The 23,983-nt window shown below is 37.0% G+C and overlaps 2 protein-coding genes across 8 annotated transcripts in view; one reads left to right on the plus strand and one right to left on the minus strand.

Annotated features, from left to right (window-relative positions):
* Positions 1–23,983, minus strand: part of psmg2 (proteasome assembly chaperone 2) — a 112,070-nt gene that overhangs the window by 31,346 nt on the left and 56,741 nt on the right. The gene's annotated exons all lie outside the window — the stretch shown is intronic.
* Positions 1–23,983, plus strand: part of LOC110980095 (adenylate cyclase type 2-like) — a 94,580-nt gene that overhangs the window by 16,558 nt on the left and 54,039 nt on the right. For 4 of the 7 annotated variants that reach the window (XM_087138335.1, XM_087138331.1, XM_087138334.1 and 1 more), the window contains one exon: positions 19,602–20,018. In XM_087138335.1, the coding sequence (XP_086994461.1) occupies positions 19,725–20,018 (294 nt within the window). In that variant the 5' untranslated portion in view covers positions 19,602–19,724. Of the gene's footprint in view, positions 1–10,178; positions 10,592–13,358; positions 13,641–16,677; positions 16,819–19,601; positions 20,019–23,983 lie in introns of those variants that run through there. The other 3 variants (XM_087138332.1, XM_087138329.1, XM_087138330.1) reach the window with 3 other exon arrangements.

Below are 23,983 nucleotides of genomic sequence, written 5' to 3' on the forward strand. Positions count from 1 at the left end.
TATTCAAGGTACATTGTATTTTGCTTGGGGAAAACAAGACATTGATAGCCATGGTAATTGTAGTTCAGAGGATAGAAACATTCTTTGCAAAGATAAATAATTCATAAGGTCCCATAAGTTGATTGTTAACCTTTGATTTTTTAGTCTGTGAATGCAGTTTTTTTCAAAAAGAAACAGTTTAAAGCTTTGTGGTGTTAATGAGAAAACAGTGTTCATTAACTGAAGTCAATTTTTTTGTAGAACTAACTCTTCCAAAATAATTTTACTTCAAAAGTAATTAGTTTGTACTCCTGGTAATGAAATACACCTGTGTCTGTAAACAATTCCCTCAGTGCTTATGTACCCCTGTGTTGTTCAGAATGTTGGAATACTGTCTTTCTCTACCTTGGCAAGATATTTGTTGACATAAAATATAAGCTTTCATGTGTGGATGTCAGGCGAGTGCTCCATTGCGTGGCTGGTGTGATCAGATGGCATATACCTCATTATAAGGGCTCGGCCATGGCAAAGTCAAGCTGGACTGGGAAGTGAGCAAAGTGGCACCCTAATACGGGATTACTTGCTGTAAATGCAAACATGAAGCCGAAGAAAAAGCAGACTGAAGAAGTCTTGAGTTACCTTTCCCTGGATCAAATGACTCAAATCAGAGATGTTTAGATAATGTAGGGATGGCCTTTGGCAACTGTATCGCTCATTTGAATCTTTGTCATTTTGAGATTGTACTGCCTTGATCTAGGGCCTAGAACACCCTACAAAGATCAAGATTATTTCTTAGCAATTTGTATGTAGCGTTGCTGAGTCAAATCCAGTGGAGAATCATCTGTATTTGATATAATTTAAACACAACATTTTTTAGGTGGTCAATTTTTTTCTGCCAAGCTATATTTTCTCTCTTCTCAGTCAATTTGTGACTGTCGGTGGTTTATGAACGAACTTTGTCTGACTCTAAATTATCAGCTCAAATAATTGCTTTTTTGTTCTGTTCCGGTGATAAAAACCAATACTTCTTGCTTATATACTTGCTCCTCCGTGCTCCTGGCAGTACAAGCTTGCAAGCTTTCATTGTGACTGTGATGAAATTTTTAATATCAGAGGAGATGGGATCCCAGTAGCCATACACCCAGACCATGAGAGCCCCCGTGTCAGTTCTGACATGATTATTGACAGAGTTCAGTTCATCACACTTGCAGTCTTTGCCCATAAACTAAAAATGTCTCATCAAAATTGTAAGCAGTGACTTAACTATTTTGTGCTGAGCCCATTTATCAATTTTGATTCTGATGGGCCGGGTGATTTTTCATTTTTTCTGTTTTCAAAATTCTTTAAAAATTCATAAATTCATTTACTGGACATTTTCACCCACACGAATGACTGTCTGGTGGCTACTCTAATTTGACAGACATCATCTATTAACGCCTGAGTACTTCAGCCAGGCCTGCCACCTTGTAAAAAGAGCCTAGATTGTGCGGTGTTATGTAATTTTCTGTTATTCCCGAAACCAGCACAGTGCACTGCTGACATCTTTTCAATAGGGGTCAGATTAGCATGCAGCAGTATTTTATCGCTCATCACTGAAATGCTGGAATGCTTTTGTCCCCGGCGGAAATCTGCTCGTGCCCAATGCCACAAACAATGGTATGCATGTAATCTATCAAAAAAATGGCAGATTTCCTTCGCTATTGACAACTGAAAATATGTTGAAAATTCCCAGGAGCTCGGTCTTTTGTTCTGAGTACGGCCTTTTGTTACAAGGCCCATCTCTTTTGTTCATTTCCAGGTTCCCCGGCTTCGTGTATAAAGCCTATGTGTCCGAAACCGGGTACCCTGACACGAAGTACCGGTAGTTAATGACTTCAAGGAATTGCAACTGATATAATACCAGAGACTGAATTACTAAATTACTTGCTGGTCTTGCATTATCATTATCAGTATCATTCCCATTAAACCATCTCATTTCCAGAATATCCTTGTCTATTGCCAGTGCTTATCACTAATGGCCATTACATCATTTTATTGACATCAGCATTTGTACAAATGAACTTCAATGTAACAGTTAAATGTAAATCAACTTGACATTGTAGATTAGATTGACTGCTCCTCAGTTTGTCTGGGATATTTGAAAACAAATGTTAGAGTTAAAAAAATGGATTTTGTCCAAGTTCAAAGTAATAATATAAAGCAGACTTTTTGTAATCTAAACTCAGGCCTCCTTTTCCACAATCCTTCTGAATTCCGAAATTTTGACATGATCACATCAAATGTCAAATAACATAATAACAATAACAGTGGCTGTGGATCCAACTACAAAATATGAAGCTGGTTTTGGTGGACAGTTTAGCTGCTTATCTGTGGAATAAATTGCAGATACCGGTAGGGTTGTTTGTGTGATGTTGCCTGCTGGAAGAGTCAATCTGAGGGATGACTAAGTCAACACCAACGTACATGTATATTCTAATTTTAGCTGAAATTGAGATGCATCACTGTGTTGAAAAGATAAATTGAACAAGTGTGTTTTCACAGTAAGAGGTTTTGTCGTTGTCAAAACAAAATCAATGTCTTTGCTTGTAGTGCAGGAAGCTGAAAATCAGCACTAGTGAAAATAGAATTTCTGTCGGAGAGAAAAAGCCTTGAAACACAGACTGTACATGTATGTGAACAAAATTACCAGTGTTGCAGAGGATGGGATCTAGGCAAGCGTTAACAAAGAGTAACAGTAATGGAACTGTGGGTATGGAGTTACAGGGTGAATTGATCAAATTATCAACACGACTGTGTCCAATTTTCTATGCATTAAAACCTGTAGTTATTACTTCGCTATAGCCACAGGTACTGAGTAAACCCTGATTTTGATGACATACATGTATTAGCAGCTCATCCCTGTTGGAGCAGACTGCTTGATTCCTTGGTTGGATAAATTACTTTTACTTATTTGATGTGGTTTATTTCTACTATCATTATGCATAAATGAAAAAGATCAACTCATTAACCCTAACCCCCTGGAGTATATGTAAAATCGTATTAATATTGGAGGATTTGGGAGTGTTAGGATTAATGCACAAAAATCATCAAATTACATGTAGTTGAAAAGAGTTGGAAGAAGATAACAAAGCATAATCTTATATTGTACATGCAGGAAGGATCTCATACAAATATCAATTAATTTAGTTTAAAAAGGGGGTCTTTTGAGTCATGACTGACAATATTGAATCAAATAAAATATACACATCTCAGACACATTATGACATATGTACAGATAAAGTTATGAACATGTTTTCTATAGGAATTCATTACTAAAGGTGTGCTGCACGTTTAGTGATTCTTTTATTCTTGAAATTTGGTGATCAGTGTGAAGTATATACTCTCTCTCTTTTACGAGAGAGACTGCCAGATAAACTTGATTCAGAGTAAAATCTTTAATTCCCTAGCTAGCCCTCTAAACCATTAATCCCCAGGAAGTTTTTTGTGCAGCTTTATCCAGGCAATACATCACGCACAGGTTGACTGTTCACACAATCCAGGAACCACACAGTCTATGCAACCATCACGTTTTCCCTTAGACCTGGACATAATGCAAATGTCAGACAGCCAATACCAGATTTGCCCATTACTGCTTTTTGTTCTTACAGCTTGCATTCACTCATTCCTATTGATTGTGGGGGTTGGATGTGCTTAGAATCCACTGCATCAAGTTATCATGAAGGATGTGGTGCTGTACTTTGCCCTTCAGTCATTAAAAAGACAGGCAATCAGATTTTTTTCCGTAAAAGCTGTGAAAGTTATTCAATTCTTATTGAAAATTGTTCTACAGAGTTTGCATGATAAAGCTGTCAAAATAAAAGTGAATGCCACAATGGAAGTTTTGAAATTCAAAATTATTATTCAGCCTTTGAAAGATAAAAAATGTTCCCCAATTGGTAGGGTTTGTCAAGTAATTTTCAGTTGAATAATTTTACAGCCCTCATCATAAAAACTATAATACATGTAGTTGTTAGCTTTCATATGCCTAAGATTTATTGCAGTGCAAGACAGGTAAGTTTTAAAGATTTTTGGCGGTAAAGATTTTGTTGATGATTGTGTGAAATTAAATATGCACTGCTTATTTTAGTGGTCAGATTTATGATCACTGGTGTGCTTTTTCTACCAGTTTTTTGCCCCAGTACACTTTGGTCTTCACGTCTGAGTGATTTATACAGAGCTACCCGATAGTAAAATAAAAAAGATCAGTGAACCCACATGTATAGTTGTCAGTACAGTCACTACATACGTGGGCAGATGGCATCTAAATGCTAACTCTCTGGTGCACTTTGCAAGCTCTCTTACATGTACGCTGCCTGCTGTGTAACAAAACTATGCGCACGTGGTACACTTGGCTTGTAACCTGTGTCCTCAGTTGATTGAAATACTCCAGAAACAATTGTTGGATAATTGGGGATTTGAGGTTGTTAGATCAAAGTCTGAATTGTTTAAGGTAATACCGGTACAAAGTATGTTCTTCATAGGCTAGGTTAATAGCATGCCCAGTACCCTTAATTCCAGTCCTCCATGCATGTATGTACCTGTGTCTGTATTAAATTAAAAAAATTTCCATTCTGCAAGGCTTATTGTGTAAAATGCATAATTTACACTAGCAAGAGACTGTTGATGAAGAGCTGCTCATCCATGAATCTCCCAAGCCGTTAGTCTGGCTCCTTAGAAGCATTGCAATACATAATGTACTGGTATTTTAGTTGACGGTTCATTTCCTATCTTGCTAAGACCCGGGCCTATCATCAAGGGGGACCTGGAGGGGCTGGGCCCCACTGGGGAACACCTGCCTCCCCATTGGCAAAAACCATCAAAATCAAAATGATCTATTCTTGTGACATGTCCCTCCTTCCCTATCAGTAGCTTGTACTGTGGCCCCCTGTAATGCCCAAAACTGGCTACAGGACTGCTTAGACTACAGGCTAAAGCCTAGAGGTTCAGAACCAGTTTGTACTGAAGTCTAGACTGACTTCAGTAAATCATCTTACTCCTGCCTTCCTGTCTCAGCCACTCCCTTACTTGACAAACAACTTGGTAAATTTAGCATGTCTTAAAAAAGATCCTGCTTCTGTATCGTAGATAAAAATGACACCCTTAAAAGGACCATGTAATGGAATTATTTTACTACAAACCTTGAAATTGTACTTTTGTGTTTCAATGAACATTAGTTTCCTTATTTGCTATTTTTGCTTTTCATATTTTGCAATCATAAGTTTCCATTTCTTGAGCAATTTACTTTTGGGTAAATACCTGTATATCAATAAGTCAGAGAGCAACCGTCTCTTACAAATGTTTTCAAGGAGCAACTCTGGGGTTCAAATTTGAACATTAAATCATGTAAACTGAACAGTGCCTTCCCAAATTGACATCACAGCAACAGGGCTCTCATTCCTCCGAAAAAGTGATAGTTCTGGGCCAATGAAAAAAACAGCATTCGAGACAGAGACAAATGTACATGTATTCAAAACAATGTACATTGTACATGCAGTGTGCATATACTGATACCTTACACACAACTGGGGACCTATTTTTCCTCTTTTGTTTGTACTTAAACTTTTTTAGAAGACTGCCCATATGTTTTGTACACAGTTGTCAATTGGGGACTCTCTGTTAATCGGGGACCTTATTGGCCTCTATTGTTCAGGGTCCCCAATCATGTCAATTGCATGCAGAAACAAACTCACACACACCTACCAATATTAAAACTTACTCATCTTTGTAATGGTTCACCTGGCTCACTCTGTCACTTCATGTTCTATTCCTCAAATGAAATTGAGATTGATTTTTTGTCCTTTGTCATTACTCCCATGTTAGTCCTAGCTGTTGTTTTGTCTGTGCTGACCAGCATATAGGTAATCAATATTTGCTTCTGTAGTAAATTTTTCTGCTCACTTTGTTTCCAAATATTTACATAACATTGTGTACTTTTCTTCCATTTCATCAATTTACAAAGTACTGTACAATGTATATGAGAAGTGGATTTACATAAAATATTGGTACCAGGTGTTTTCTTGGTGATATGTGGCGTAGAAAAGACACAAGCCTTTTCAGTAACATGAATTTTGTACAGTGGTTATTTTAAACTAAAAAAGAAATTTCCAGGCTCTATCCATAGAAATGCATGATAAGGATAAAATGTGTCTCTAACCTTCAAAAACGTGTACCATGACCGAATAGAAAAGGAGATTATGCACACCTCAAGCTTATTTTCCTCAAATAGGGAGGAGAAAATAATCGTATTTTCTACTGTTGAGCTGAGGTATACAGCCTTGGCATTTTATGCCCTTAATTTTAAGCTTCCTTGAGACTTCGAGTGAGATCCTGGCAAATTAAGTCAGCTGTATGCTGCATTGATTAATGTCAGCTTTTTCCTTGTTTTAAGATAATGGAATGGAGCCACCACACTGGCGAAAAGGTAACACATTGCCAGTTTCTCTCTCCTGTTTTGAAATGAAACAGGAAGAAAACAACTCTACAAAGAGGGCATTAGTTTCTTATGTGAATCTCTCTTTAAAAAATGACAACACTCAAATCATTAAAATGCTACCAGTTTTGCAACCAAATCAATGATACAAGGTACAAGAATATAACAATGTAATTATTAGAAAGGTATTGATGAGTGATGAGAATTCAACACAAGTCAACATTGACACAAAAGTGACAATAATGAAAGCTCAGATTGCTCTGGTCATAGTTAGCACAACATACATACTACCCGTATTTCTTATCACTACTGATGTTGCAGTGACTTTGATGTACTAGCACAGTCATTTGTAAAAGTTCAAGACCACCTGGAATTTATTGGTGTTTCTGTCATTAGGCTAGCATTACATTGTCTCATTGAATGGTACCTTACATGTACATGTAACATGTTTTTACAGTGGTGCATAACATCATTGTAGTGCTATGTACATGTACCCATTTGAATGAAATTTTTTGCAAAGGCAGGTCTTGTACGACATTTTGTCTGTAAGGCAGCTTGGGGGAAAAAAGCCAGTCTAAGTAATCAGAAATAAAGGAGGGCACACTAAATATTAGACTGTTAACATTTCAAATCATGGAAATGTAGTCAAATACATACATGTACATAGCTCTTTAACCAAGGTCCCACATTGAATGTAAGCACAGGTGCCCATGACCAGTTAAGACTGGTTTCGCTACAGGTCAATGCATGGTCCTAAACTTCTGGAAATGACTTTACGGTACATATCCAAGGAACTAGCATTCTTCTTGAATCAGAATTCAAGAGTGTTATCAATAACAATGTTACATGTAAATACCTGAAGAGGCTCAGTGTTTTTTGCAACTTTGCTTGTTTCTTATTGTCATGTTTCTGCTACTGACCTCATTGTACCTTAGATCTATGTCTGGACCAAGGATCATACTATACTCATCTACATGTATCAGTACCACAGTCATCCAGATTATGCATTGTATGTACATGTACATTGGCAGGGTTTCAGACTTCCAAGAATTTAACAAAAGTAAATAAAACTAGCTTGATAATCTGCAAAACGGAAAGCTATTTCAGAGTCAGACAAATTTAAGAAAACTGTTTATACATGTAGATATTCTATGCTTTGCCAATCAATCCCAGATTATGTACATGTAGGCCTACATGTGTACATGTACAATATGTTGTAAGATTTGATGACATTTCTGGAAGACCTGAAAAACTCTTGAAGATGATACTATCTGATAAGATCTTGTAAGCTCAGGGTCCTATGTGGCTTCTTGCGACTCTAATCCTCTCCCCTTCAAGAAAATGGACATGGATAGTACCAGGTGGCTTTTGAATGACATGGGAGGAATTGAGTTTATTGATTTGTTGGTAAACCAGGTCATATAGTTCATCAGCAGGCTGTCATATCTTTTGGTTGTGCTTAAAACTTGTTCTTTAGGCCAACTCCTGTTTTGTTTTATCCTGGATTAAGAGTTCTTTCTAGACTTCTTTATATTTTTAATACCAACTTTTCATGTTGTGGGACTTTGACTCAAGTGCTAATTGAGTTTTAAAATTATTGATTTTAGTCAAGATTTTGCCCCCGATCATTAACCAACAGGATTGGTTTCAATTAGCGTAAAGAATTCCAAGTTCTGGCAAATATAGCTCTGGATTGAAACACGCTCACTCGTTGTAAACAGAAATGATGAAATACTGGGGCTTTGAAGTGGGTTCAACACTGATTTGGGAGAATTACAGGTACCTACATGTAGAAGCTGCGGGTCGCACCCATGGTTGCACCTGACAGTGTGACAGGAGTTAATAACCTCATTACCAGTGATCATTACTATCCAGCTGATGATTGACCAATCTAGACACCTTGAAGAGCTCTGATCATCAACCTGATTGTCTTCGCTAAAAGTGGCTTTACTCATTATACAAATTACCTGCCCTCCGTTCTGTCAAGGAGTCAGTTGATTGGAAACAAGTGCTGGAATTGAAGTCATACTGGCTTTACTGACTGATGAGATTTCCAGTAAACTGATCATACGTGTACTTTATGAAATAGTGCTTGCTTTAATTCTATCTGATTTGACTGAGTTACACTAGATCATACTTGAAGAAGTTTAATGTTGCTGCAATTACATGTACATAGATTTTTGTAAATTTCCGTACAACACAGGCAAGGCACATCCAATAAAAGTTTCCAAATAGGTAGTTCAACTACATGTACCTACACTGTCACAAGTTTCTAAAGACAAGGGTACTTACCAGTGAGTTCTGCAATTTCTGACTTCAGATCTTATTTAATAGAATCCCTTTTTAGACGAATGTTCCTGAATGTCATTAAGGATAGATGATAGTTCAGGCTTAACTTTGTAAACTATAAAAATGAATATCATATTTAAGGTAGTTAGAGAGTAAGCAGGTGTAAAAATTGTGTGTTAGTCCACCATCATCAAAAGAGAATTGCTCTTGCCCTCCGTCTGTAAATGTTTAAGTTGGCACATTTGGTCAGACAGCGTGGCACTTGAGAGAAGAGTGATGCAGCTATCTTCTCACTGTTATTCTAAAGATAGTCTCTTGGGAGATTCTCGTATATGTTTTTCCAATGAATTTTTCAGTATAAATGGCAAGGCCGCAGGTGTCTAAAAACTGCTCCAGTATCATTAATGCATACATCTTCAAGAAATGTGGAATAGCTCCTTGTCACTTGTAGGAGGAAATTCAATCATCCCACAACCTAATTACATGACACAAGGTGTAAAATTAGGCAGTGACATTGTAGATTTCATTTAACCGTAACCATTGATCCCATGTGAAAGGTTTCAATGAATTTGATACAAACGAGATCATGTGTTGTCTGGACATATTGGAGAGTTTCTTCGACAGGAAATTGAGGACGAGATTCTCTTTTGAAATTGGTTTCTGCAAATTTGTTGCATTCTGTGTGACCCCTCCTACCATCCTTTATACACGCATGTAAAGATAGACTGACCCATCACCCAGAAGATTAATTCCAATCATTCCTTTGCTTCACCTCAAAATTAGGCATGTTGGTAGGATACGGTAGAGAGAGAGACGCTAATTTAAATTAGCTCTCTCTCTACCTTGTCCTACCAACATGCCTAGTTTTAATGGACCCTGTTCATTTTGTGCATTGTCAGCAGTAATTTTTATAAAAATACCACAATTGAAGAACTGCCCCTCAGTTTACATGTGATTACTTCTGTGTGTTTCATCTAGTGTTCAACTTTCCCACTGATCCATCTCCTCCCTGGTACGAGTTACCCATTTTCCTGATGTGGGTCTCGAGCAGGTGAGGGCCTATGGTTTTTGCTCTACTTAATCTGGCATAACGGCAAATCATCTTTCCCACCACTTGACGCAAATTGCTACTATAAGAAACAAAATGCATACTTTGGTGAGATTTTTTTCCTGTGGCAAAAATCAGTGGAGGAAACCGGTCTATATTGCGTGCATATGTTTTCCCATTTCGTAGAAAAAAAAATGAAAAGAATTGAAAAAGAAAAATTTAAATTTGTTATGGCCAATTAACCAGATATAATAACAGAATTTAAGTAAGCTGTGAGTTAGTGCAGCATTGTCTCATCCTTTATGCATGCTACCCACACATATCTGCAATTTTGTGGAAATTCCCACCCCATCCTCTTCAGTGGATGATTCCGTCACACTCACACATCATTGATGATGATGACGCTGACTCCACTCTCCTGCTGAATCCCTTCACATTGACATGTGCGTGCTTGCCAAACGTTCACGCATTGGCACTCATGCAGATACATATCAGCTGCTCATTATTGGCCTGCATGTAGCAGTGGACACCAAATGACCTACCACTTTGTTTCTGCAATTTACCACTGTGTGTTGTCTTCTGGTGAATTTTAATCTCAGCTACATGTATTTCCTGTATTTTAGAGGATTCGTTTGATTCCTTTGACCAACTTGCTGTGTCCCCAGCAAACTTTGCTATGATATTCTGTGAAACTTTCTGAAAGATTTGTCCGTGACTAGACTTGGGAATCGTAGAAATCCGGAATAGTCAGTCTTTGGTTGGTGATTTATTTGTGGTTGATCGGCTCTACGTCCTGAAGTTGAAGAGTAAGTTAAATTTGTTTCTGTTTCATGTCATTCATGGTTTATTTCCATTACAGATATATGTCAACATTGAAATGAATTTTCCCCAAGAAGATAGTTACATCTGTTCCCGTAAAATGTCTTAAATTGATTTTTGTGTTCATCGGTGGAAATTTTTAAGCTCATAAGCATTTTTACAAATAATCCTTAATGACAGAGCATTGCATGTGTGCCAGTTAGAGATTTGTTTTTGACAACATATTATAAGTTTCAATTTAGTTGGTTTATATTCAGTTTTGTAGGTTTATATTTTAGTAAAATGAAATAAATTTGGAATTCAAAGAAGCTTTCCTGGAAATGAATAAATAATCCCATAAATCAAGTAACAATTGTTTCTAATGGTCCATCTTACTTTTTTGGTATAAAAAAATCTGCTAGGATCGAAACGTCAGGTTCTCCTACTTTCTAGATTTTAATTATGTCATGTGTATACCTAAAATGAATAAGAGCTATTTGTTTTAGTCATGGTTTGTCCATGGTGTGACCTGCCAGTGTCTTGTTAATTGTGTTCTTCTATCCCAAGTATTCTATCCCTTCCAAATGTAAAAGAAGTTATTAACACCACTTGTCAACGTATTATCAGTGATGTTACATGTACATGTATTATCTAACACTGACCTTATCAAAGTCATTGGACCATTAGATAATGTTCAACTTTGGGGGTTCATTTTTCCTGAATTAAATAGAAGTGAATCAATTCCCAATGTCTGATGTAATGAGGGAAGTCATGGCTGATATCTGGAACAATGACCGTGTCCATCTTTCAACTTAATTGGAGTTAACTAATTAAAGTTTCGAACGTCAGCATTTTTGACGGACGTGAAAATCTGTTGAAATCCGAGCCAATAAAATTTACTGAGGAGTGATAATCCCCTTGGTTATTTTACACAGATTTATATGTGGTGAAAGGTGATAATATCTACAAATATTAAAGCCATAATTACGAAATTAAAAAATACTTCCCACAATTAATTGGCTCCCGAAGTCCACAGTCGTGAACGTCATTTGATTCTGTCATTAGTGTCAAAAAAATTGACTGCAAAAAACAGCAAGTAAAATCCAAATCGATGTACCACACAAGCTTAAAAAAAGTGCAAAAAAAGCACGGCCAAACCATCATCTTTCTATGACTGGACTGATCACATTTTCTTCAAGTACGTTTCCCTAAACCGCAGGATCGCAAAATACCGATCTTGGCGATTTTGCGGCTTCCGTCATTCTCTCGTGTTGCTGTTAGAGAAACGTTTTGCTGCATCGTGGCCTGTTTGACCTTTGACATCAACCCAGATTGTGCTCCTTCTTTCACATTTGATATTCATGAGTCCCTCCACGGAATAGTGAAGCTCTGCGATTTTTCTCTTCGAGCCAAAGTTTCTTGAAAGAAAATCGGTTATTCTGAATGACGTTCCAAAAAAATGAAATCCGAGACATAAAATATGATTCATGACAAAAATTTAATGTTCAGAGTTGTTGATTTTAATTTAATTTTCAGCGGGAATATCTCCAAAATAAGTGGCAAAATGAACATCTTGCATGGGATTTTCAAGCACTCATGTGACAGTGTTTCCTCGTATGTCATGCATTTTTGTCAAAATTTTTGAACGTCATCAAAATTCTGTCAAATATAATGTTCGCAACAAAAATATTGTACTCATTATAAATTTTTGATGCTGCCAAACTTAAAGATAATTTTTGGTGGTTGAAAGGTACATGTATAAAACCTGGCAAATACGCTGGTATAGTGAGAGTGATTATAAACATTAAGAGAATGAAGAGAGCCAAACTTTTCTCATCATTTTCCGTCAATTTTGTGCTCGTTTTTTCATTGCTTATATTTTTGAAGTTATTTCTCAGGTGCTTTCAAATACATCAGTCGAAAAATATACTGAATTCTCCTTGTTGAGAGAATTTTTTAAATCAAGTCCTCTTGTGTAAACACTTTGACGTAAGACTTTAAATGAATTCAACTCCATTTGATTTCCTCTGATAGCAAACCAATACACCTCACACTGATAGATCAAAGATAGTGCCAAAATATGGTCCTTAAGTGGTCAAAAAGTGGTGAAAGAGCAGAGCAATTTTCCAAGGAGCAGCCACGAGGTGTCACACTCATTGACCCAAAAAATGTACATTCCAGATGTACATGTAGTCTTCCAGTATAATGTAGCCTATATGAATAGAAAGCCCAAAATTGAAATCACAAGTGTTCATCCAAAAGATTGGAAAAAGGGGTAACTAAAGTCCCATTCTGTGAAGCAGTGCTTTTAATGGCTGGTAATCAAATAATAAATTGGCATGAATAATTGCTTTTGAGTTCATTATTATCTTTGGGATTAAGGGATTTAATAATAGGTTTAAGGTTAGTATATACTGGTAGTTTTCAAGCCAAGCTTCAGCTCAGGATTAATTCTTCACAATAACTGAGCCATTAAACATACATGTATTGGTTCAAGGATTCTATCCATCTCAAGATCATACCCTATGCAACAATTACATGTCACCAGACTGTCATTTGATCAACAAGTGGAAAAGATCACAGGTACATGTAGTCATATCATGGTCATTGTGTTCAAGTAATCCATTACAAATAGTATCTGCTGGTCATTAAAGATGATGCCAGAGAAGTGAGCCAGTCAAGGAGTTCTGAAGGAATAGATTGATGGATTGTAAGTGACCTTGACATTTGAGAACCAATCAGATGGAGCATCTTTGCATGAGTCCATTGAGCTGCCATTGTCATCTGTCAGATGGTACCAGTATATGTGTAAAAGCAACTGCTTGAATGCTTCAGAGTGACGTGATGTTGTCTACGCTGTCAGACTGACCAAAATAACCAAGTGATGAAGCACATGTAACCACTAAGAAGAAGGCTTGCAAGAGTACTAAAAGAACTGGTACTACCCTGTACATGTAATACCATTGTTAGGATTTCATTGCAATGCTGTCTAACAAGACTGATATGGCATTATCTGGGTGTGTCTCACCATTTAATCCAGTTCTGGATGAAGTACGCGTAAGTAATCATGCTATTCATTAAAATGCTGATCATAACAAAAATACAACAAACTTTACCAACTTACATACATGTAGGCTTACTGAGCATGTAGTGCAGTTAATGATCTGGACATTAGCTGGTATACTAATATAACCTGATTTTAGGGTACATGTACATCTACATGTACGGAGTTGATTTTAGCTCCCGCAGTATCGGTAGTTGACAAAATACATGCACACGTACGTGTAGTTCCTGAGGCTAAGTTTGTCAACTTTCAGTATCTTGGGGAGCTAAAATGGACTACCCATCCACAATATAAACCGTGTTGTATTTGTTTTACCAGACCTCAGACATGTACGTATTTGGTTGCCATTACAATTTCAGGAGCAAAGTAGAGGTGTTAGCTTGTCCCCTCTGTCCTCGTAGGGTGTTAAGAAGGGCAAATACCTTTCACAAATTTTGATGAAGGAAATACGTCACAGCTGTACTGGTACTGTAGATGAAGTTACAAAGCATTGCAGGTTACCTACTAAGTGTGGGCCTAATCCTTGTATGAACATGCAGGGTGCATTTGTCATATGCATAAGAAAGTGATGAACCATGTTATTGTTCAAATAAACTCTATACAATGAGTGCTTGACAAAAGTATGCCATGCCTTTGCCCTTTCCAGCACCCAGGTGTTTTTGAACAGGTCAGGCAGAGCATTTCGAAGTTTCTACATGTACTTGTCTGAAATATTGATTCAGGATGACAGTTTTAATAAAGTATAATACCTACATGTATTTACAAAAGATCTGCCTTCCATTCATACATGTACACTCTTAGTTTATGTGCAAGTCGGTGTTCGCAACCCAGTTTTTCATTGATCTTACCATGTGACATCACTTTGGATGTAACCTACAGAGAAGACATATTTACAGTTGGAAGTCCACCTACTGACTGATTCTGTTGAATTTACAAAACTTCAATTTACTTTTTTTTTCTGATTTAAACAAAAAGCAATCTTACCAAAAGGAACATTAATGTCGGCTAATGAGTGTGTACATACATGTACATGTACATAACGGGGTATGCATTCTTGTACCAGCAAGAGTAAGTAACCAGTGTGGCAACTTCATTTTTAATTCATGATGCAGTGAATATATAATGAGCCATTCTAACAATTTTATTACCTTTTGTGGCAAGGTTACAGTTTCTGTATTTTCAGGATAAATGCTTGAGTAGTAAAACAAAGAAGATATAGATGCATCTATAATAGGGTATTTTATTGGATTTTAAAGGTCAGGACGACTTGACCGTTTGTAGAGATTTTCGAGAAGAATACTGCAATATCATTGTCCACAACTGCTGAATGTTTGATTGAGGAAAAAATGTGTCATTTTGCAAATACATGTACATATGTATGTTAACTTGTCATGTTTTTAGGGTTTTTTTAATGGTATTTTTTCGTTTTCATCTCTTCATTTTCTTTAAACATATTCAATCTATTTTTGTGTGTCTGTTTGTTTTTCCTATTTATCACACCGGTCAGTATGTAGCCTTCAAACAAAATTATATTTTTAATGCTTTTTTGTGTGTCCTTTTAGTTCTTTGACAAATCTATGTATCAACATCTGGAATGAAAATAAGGTCCTTACAGTACGTAGACAAATAAATCTGTACTTTTCACTTTATGCAAGAAGTACATGTAAGTAGGCCTACACTTATGAAAAGCAAAATGTGTTCATATTTTTACTTCTTTCTCCCAACAGTCGATTCAGTTCTTCTTGTCCTTTGAATTGGTTGTTTACCCGAATTTCATGTCTTGCATGGTTGTACATTCTTGAAATTGATTGAAACAAAGACTGTGGTAATTCAATCCTTACATGTCCATTTCATACCGTACGTGATCATCTGGTGAGAGGAATTCCATTGCAATCTATGGAAATCAAAAGGAAAATGTTGATCAACCGTCAATCATTTGGAATGAGCAGTGACTAAATCCACCATAGCCTTTGAGACATCTCAAGATGAATTTGAAGTTAGCCGTTTGTGAATTTTAATGAAAAAAGTCTGAAAATGTGCTGGAAAACTTTTTGGTGATGTCAAATGATAGCATATTTAGGAGTACAGCATCTGATCTATTAATTTGTTCATACCAGACTGGTTTGGGTGATTGTAGGGAAATTAGTTTTGTCTCATGAACTGTTGATACTTTGAAAAATCAGTATAACATCACTGTCATCTTCACTGCTGTTATCCGTGTTTGTTTTATCTACTTACAATTTTCAGGATATTTCCTGTTTTCAGAGAACCATTCAGTAAAGTATGTTTTCATTCCTGCTGTTTTATTAACGGAAGTTCATGGTATCAAATGCATTATATCCTTTGCTATTACTTTGGAGCTCTTCATGTGTATGAGCTGGTCTCTTCATATACCTCTCTTACTTTACGTCACATTAAAATTCTGCTTATATTAGGAGTTAAAGAGACACTGTAATACTTAATGAAAAGAAATTGAGAGTTAAAAAACTTAATAGAAAAATCCTTTCAGTCAAAGTTTGTCTTAGAGATTAGATGACAAAATCTGGCACTTTTACGAAGAATAAGAAAAAAAATACATCGTGTACGGATTTTCAGAATATTACAGTTTCACTGTTAGCCAATGTGGTACAAACACGTATGTGTAGAGTACATGTGCAGTATGTAGAGGTTGAATGACTCGTATATGTACTTAAATGTTCAGTCATTCTCTCCTTCATGTCACATTAAGTACAATGTAGTGATGCGTAATACATTTAAGCCGGACAAAGTAATATATTTTGCTGGTTGAAGCATTCCCAGATCTTGTGATCAGTCACGTTCGAAGCATTGATAATTACAGCAGAACAACTTGAACAATGCTTGAAGAAGTTCAAACCTACGACTACATGTAGGCCTACATGTGCCTTCTCTCACCCCTCCATTGGGATTTCAAGTGACACTCCTCTTATAAGGATTTCCTTCTGTCACAGGAACAACACTTTCCTGACAACCTTTACCTGTTTCCTGGATGTTTTCAGCATACAACATTGTACATGTAGTACAAAGGACGATTCCTTTCCAATGATAAAAGTCACCAGTCTGTTATCGGTACCTGCATAATTACATGTAGGTATGAATGTTTAGTTGAATACATTGGATGAAGGCCTAAAGGATATCACAATGGAATTCTTTGTAAGTAAATCTGTTGTCATACATGTAAGTGAATGATAATGATTAATGTAAGATGTGCAAAGCAAAGATCATGGAAAGATTGAGTGAAGAGGAAATATTTTTGAGGTGTTTGCTTGTACCATGCATGTACATACATGTACATTTACTGTTATATTAAGTTCATGTGAACTTTCCTAGAGTTCTGTTGCCCTCAAGTGGTAAACTTCATAAAAAATGAAGAAATCTGTTAATTATGCAGGCGTCATTGTCCTTTATAATGAAAGACAACAACACAGGCTTTTTAAGAAAGACCTTAGAGTTTTTTGGTCTGTTAACATTTAAGACAGTGTTGAAACTTTCTGCCAATTTTTGGTAAATTCCTTTTCATGAATTTCTACAGTAAGAGCGTGTTGTCATTCTTGCCTCGAATTGCTGATTTCATAATTAATATTTTATGCTACAGGTACATGTAGTTAGACTTGAACCCTTCACCTTAGGGCCATTTTTTATTATAATAAACAGCAACTAGTTTTCTACTTGTTCAGGTATGATGGCAATTCCTTAAGGGGGCTGTACACCTGTACATGTGAGCTTTACCTGCATGGCTGACATGCTATGAAAGATTAATAGTTGTCATGGATACACATCAATGTTGAAGGTTAATTGTCTGGAATAGAAAGAAAAGGAAAATGTACTGCATGGCTTCCTTTCTTCGCCCCTTTCTGTAGAATGTTTACCAATGAATGCCAGACATCTTGTGAGAAGGACTTTTGAAGGCTGCTTCCGTGTAACTGATTTCAATTTCCAGGGATTTTGGTCTGGGAAATCCACCGCCTGCGGAATCCAGGAGAAATTTATGCGGCCAGTCATTTTTTTTTGTAAAGGATACCAGGTTGCCTAGCTTGGATTGCACTTGACTACTATCATTCCAGATTACCGCTTGCCTGGAGGGACTATTCTTGACTTGCAAATCCTTGCATCAGTCAAGAGGACCGATGAAATTAAATATCTAGAAAGGTGTGTTCGTGGAGTCAGTGTGACACCAGTTGATACTCCTTTCCAACCAACCAGCATGCTTCAACTATTGGCTGATTGCTAGCCACACAAACGGACATATCACAAAAGGATCAAGTCAGATGGAATGAGTTGGTATGAAATGTTGCCATGGTTGGGATGCTGGTTTGAAGCTTATTTGTACATGTATCAGTTCCGTTGTATCCATAGTGAATTGATGCTTGTTTCCATTAATGTCGTATTGGACTAGGATTACATAAAAAGAGTCTATTCTTTAATATTCTTGGATATTGGATTGTTAGGTGCTGGTTTGTCTTGCAGATGTTCACATGACAATGGTGTATGTTAATTTTGATTCAATACTGCTTCATAATGCATACTGGCAGGCATCAGGCAGTCTATTAATATGCCATACATACATGTATATAGTTGAGACAGGTCTTAACAGACATTGGAATTAACCATTTTCAATAAATTGTAGTTTTGAAAGTCAGTTTTGTGTGTCAGTGTTTTCTTTGATAGAGCACAGTGTGCACTACGATCAGAAGTCATCTGTTTAGAGCAGTGCGTAGTGATTGAGGCACAATTATACACCTGCTTTGAATGATTAAAGATTAAACAACCACTGATTAGCAATTCTGTACCAGCATATTAAATTAAAAAGGAAGTTTGTGCAGTTTTGTTAAAAGCCTTTGTTCTTCACCAGATGGAAGTGTTTTTAACAAATTATGACAAACCAACAGTTTTAATGCACCAGTAGGCACATGTACATGTTGTTTTGATACAATGTGGATACATGTGTATCCAAAGTGAGGATTGTTCAGTGCACATGTCTTTTGAAAACTTAAACTCAGTGTATCATGACACTGAATATCTGTTTCCAAATTGTCTTTTGAGTTAGGAGAAACTATCGGTATACTCTGGGAACATTGAAAATTGATCTTTTTGCCACCTGTGCAGCAAATTACTATTAATTTTTGATCCTTGACCGGAATGAGAGAAGATGCTTGAGTGTGAAGTGAGCTTGTAGGAGGGCAGATGTGTTTGCATTTCCTAGGGGATGCAATGGAGTAGTCTTTACATGTGAAGCCTTGAGTCACTGCTGTTTGGCTGATGTAGTGTCATCCTTCAGTTCACTTTATGCACCTGCTCCATTGGGCTCTTCTCGTGTACTTCCCTCCAAGTCATTTGTCAAAATGTATCACGACATATATTTTATATTGATGAGATCAACCCCCTTGATGTTGGATAGGACATGGTGGGGTATCTACTCCGAGCGGAACAAAAGAGGGCGTGTTTTTTGGGTACTCACCACATAGGTGCGCATTTACAATGGAGATCATGCACTGGCCTGTTTGATTCGGAGCATGACGCATAACAAATTTATTCCTTAATCAACTCAGGGTGGATTACATGTAGTACCTGTAGTACAGATCTCAGAGGATTTGATACATGTAATGATTTTTCCTTGTTAATGACTGAGGCAAAAATGACGTTTTCAGGGCTAGTTGTTCCAAGCAGTTTGTTACATGGAATGGAATCTTAAATGAACCTGATGAAAGAATTGAATGCGATTTTCCTACCCAGCTATTGTACCAACATTTGGTGTATACTGTACTTTACAATTTGTTGCTGAGAATGACTAACATAACTGACTTAGAAAAAAGTTTTCTCTCATGATGTACTGATAAATTGTGTTGTTTTTGTAACATAACCTTGGAACAAACTGGAGATAAAAATACTGCAGGATTGTTTTTATGTTACAATTTTTGACGTCTATTTTTCTGCAGGAGTGTGTAGCCACAGAGACTAAAGTTGATGTTGAAATTCCATCCGGTAGCAACCAGCAGACGCTAAACCCTTCGGAGATTTCATGTTCAGTTGAAGCTGCTGGCTCTTCCCAACACACCACCATGAACCGCTCTCGGGGGACAAGTCTCAAGAAACAGTTTTACCAAATGGGTCAGCTTCATGGGGACATCATGAGCTTTGGTTCCTTGGAGAACTTTGTGCGGGAGAGGGGTAACACCATTGACCATGCTGGTTGGTCTCTCAATCACCTAAGACAGAAGTTTCAGGCCATGGATATTGAGGATTTATATGATAAGTACTGTGCCCAGATGCGACAGTCATTGGTGTGTGTCATGTGTGTGTTGGGGATTCTCTATGGGATATCGCTCATTGTGCTGTTTTTCCTCTATGAACAGGTGAGTTTTGGCACTCAGTGAAAGATGTAAATTGCATAAGATTGTCACAGCTTATCATTGTTATTAGGAAGTGTGCATGGAAGTGAGTTGGGGTTTACGGGCTTGTGAAACAAACAGAATTTATTCTTCCCAATCTACTCACTACTCTGGTAATTTACATCTTAAGGAAACATTCCTTCAGTCATGACATCCTCAGCCAAATCTTATCCCGGGATACTACATTCACCGGTAGGCTCCAGAGGATAGAGGTTGCAGGGCTCTCCATTTCCTTTTATCAACACACTGCTTACAATTGGATAATTAGATAATTAACCAATTACATGTAACTAACAGATATATCCCATTAGCAGTAATGCAAATGACAACAGGTACTTTACATCATGTTCCCCAGTGGCAGTTCTTCCTACTGGTACATGTATGCCCATATTTTCCATGTGTTCCAATACCGTACTTTGTATACAAAGTGCTGAAACTTGCTTGCACAGTCTGCAAGCTGGTCAGGCTGATTGTTGTGAAATGGCTTGCATGCTAGTTTGCTACAGTCTAGATGTCATACTCAAAAGAAGTGTTTCTGCTCCATGATTTGACTTTCCCGAGTTGACAAATGATGTTTTAATAACTTGATTTTAAGTTCAATCCTCAAAAATAAGAATAATTGTGTAGAGCAGACATAGCTTGTCTACATGCACATGTACGTACATGTACATGTAGGTGGTCTATGTATACTGGTATTTCTAGTTGTATGCTACGTGCAAGCATGGAGGATGTGTCCTTCCTCCATGGTGTAAGGGAGAGTCTTATTGCTGTACATGTAGGTTGCGTCATAGCATCGGGTCTGTCATTTTTGTCTGATTTCAGTGACCACAGGTGCAATTCCATCTTGCTCTTTTGCAAAGTCTTTTTGGGGTAAATTATAAAAGCACTTTTGTTACAGTTTTACTTTTATGCCAGTATTTGGGTCCAATGACCTTGCACGTAGAGATGTATTTATCCGCTGAATTACATGTACTTTGACATCTTTCTGTGTGAATTATTGACCCTGACTTTCTTGATTGCAGTGGAAACTGTCTCATCTTTCATAAGAAAACCTACTCTGAGTATCCTTCCCTCAGGTTTCATCCCTTCATCGATTTAAAATGATAGAATTTCTGGATATCACATTAGGGTCATTGCAGGAGATACTTGAGCATCAGGACGTTGCATAAATTAGATTACAGTTTGCAGATGAGAAGGGATCTTTCATGTCCAAAATTACACAGAGAAATGAGATTATAGGCAAAAACATTCAGAATTTTGAATGGTATGTGAAGTGCATACATTGTACTTGTACCTTGTACAGACAGAGTTACGTTCATCGATATCTTAGAAATTTATGTACTGAAAGAGCTCAAGTGTTCATTGTACAATACATATGGGGCTGTGAAAACAGAATATTTAAACTTCTCTTTTTGAAAGATAATTTACAAAGCGAACTGAAATTCAAGTTCATGTTATGGAGACATACAAAACAGTTGTCCATCGAATTAGTGTATGAAAATATTCTTATCAATACCTGATGTACATTGTAATGTCCATCTTGAGAATATTTGCATTCATTAGGAAAATTGTTGGGCTGGCCTCTTCCCTTGCTTCAAGGGGTTGGAACTTTTGATTTGAAATGGAAATCATTGGCTGTGTGTACATTCTTATAGTGCATGTATGTTTTGTCAGAAACAAGCTTTGCTCAAATCAAGCCATATACCTGTAGATGATGTCAAAAATATTGACCAAATAGCAAACAAAATGATTAATATTATACAGTCAGCCTGGATAGTTGTGTGGGATTGCTATCTCTACATCTCTACTTCTCTTGTTAAGTGTATTCAGAGTCATGTCTTTGATTGTCGAGATACGAATTCCCTCACAATGCTTCGCATCAAACTGCTGCTTTCAAGTTTTGTTATTCCCTGCCTTGGGCACTTGTAGTCCGATTTCATAATCAATGGAAGCCCATAGTGGTAGCTGACAGTCAAAGCAAAAACACTTCACTGAACTGCCCTCCCATACTTATCACTCCAAGACTTGTTTTCACAAATCTCATGGTGCAAAGTACCAGTAGCTGAGTGTTATTAGTCACAAGCTCTTCGCTACACAAGGATTAGTAAATAAACCTTACATGTATATTGAAAGTTTGTTGGTTTAGAGGCATCCCTTCTTCCTCCATTTAAAGACATTGTCAAATCTGAAATTTATCCAAATATCCACAGGGGATGATAAGTTTTGGCATTGGTTACATGGTTACATACAGGTGGTGAAAGGAATTTTGTAAGTAAAGCTGTTGCTACTGTTACTGCTGTCATCTGAATGTTTGTGATTCATTGAATGAAATCCAAAGTAATTTTTTTCAGATATACCGGTAGTTGAAGTACATGTAAATAAGATTTTAATGAACCGTAACATGTACATGTACTATACATGTACATTGTACATGTATAGTGTCCATGCACACAATACTCTGTATATGTGCTAGAGATTTTGCCTTCACAGGTTCAAAAGATATTTTTGGCAAATGTCATTGGAATCAAAACATGACCAACAGTTTTATAAAAACTCTAACTTTACTGGATGAATGATGATGGTCTTTTTTTGCCAAACTCTCATCATCCCTTGGACTACTGACAAATGAAGTTTAATAATATACTGTACAGTGTATGTACATGCACATGTATTGTACACTTGAGCTTACACATCACGTTTGATACGATTCACAATGTAAGAGTTCAAAATTGTTTTCATCCCTTTTGGGGGGAGGGGAGTAGAACAAGTTTGAAATTCAATGAGAGGTGACAACCTTCGCACTGTTTAAAGTGAAATTTTAATGTGGTAATGCACCATTATCTGCTTACTGTAGATCAAAGATATTGTAATTCAAGAAGTAGATTGATTACAGCTGATTTCCTGTAGACAGTGTGGTGGTTTGTACTTTCAACCATGGTCAATCACTCCTGTCTTGTTTATCCTGGGATAAATAATTGCTTGATGAGTAGTGTTTGATGAAGAAGAGTAAACTCATTAATGCCATTTGTATCACCATTCTGTCTGTGTCAGTTTGAGTTCCTGTCTTGATAACTACATGTACATGTACAGTACCATTTGTAATAAGCCTACTTTAGACATTAATTTTATCCTAGGTACAGTAAAAAGGACAACCACAGTAGGCACCTTCTGATTCAAGGTTGCATTCATTAACAGTTATTTACGTGGCCAGTTATTTGGATACATGTGCAAGTTTTAGGAGCACTCACAGTGTTCACAGTCTAAAAATACAATGTACATGTACATATAGATTGACCCCACCCTGATAGATACATGTACATGGACATGTAGATTGACCCCACCCTGATAGATACATGTACATGTACATATAGATTGACCCCACCCTGATAGATACATGTACATGTACATATAGATTGACCCCACCCTGATAGATACATGTACATGGACATGTAGATTGACCCCACCCTGATAGATACATGGACATGTAGATTGACCCCACCCTGATAGATACATGTACATGGACATGTAGATTGACCCCACCCTGATAGATACATGTACATGTACATGTGGATTGACCCCACCCTGATAGATACATGTACATGTACATGTGGATTGACCCCACCCTGATAGATACATGTACATGGACATGTAGATTGACTCCACCCTGATAGATACATGTACATGTATACATGTAGTGCATGCTTAATTATTATAGACCCTCATGACTAATAATTAAGCCACTTGCAAGTTAAATTTGAATAAAATCTGGTACCTTGTGTTACATGTATCTGATTGCACAGGAATGTAACAATTTGAATTCGCCAGACTAAAGACACTGTTGCTATGCCTAGTGATTCAGGGCAAAATTTTGCATAGCGATCACCATCTCTGGAATGGACTGGTTCCTCTGTGCCGTTCTTATCCATTGA

Source organism: Acanthaster planci, linkage group LG06 (genome assembly GCF_054643075.1).
Source record: "Acanthaster planci isolate LZ-2023a linkage group LG06, COTS_SCS, whole genome shotgun sequence".
Taxonomy (NCBI): Eukaryota; Metazoa; Echinodermata; class Asteroidea; order Valvatida; family Acanthasteridae; genus Acanthaster; species Acanthaster planci.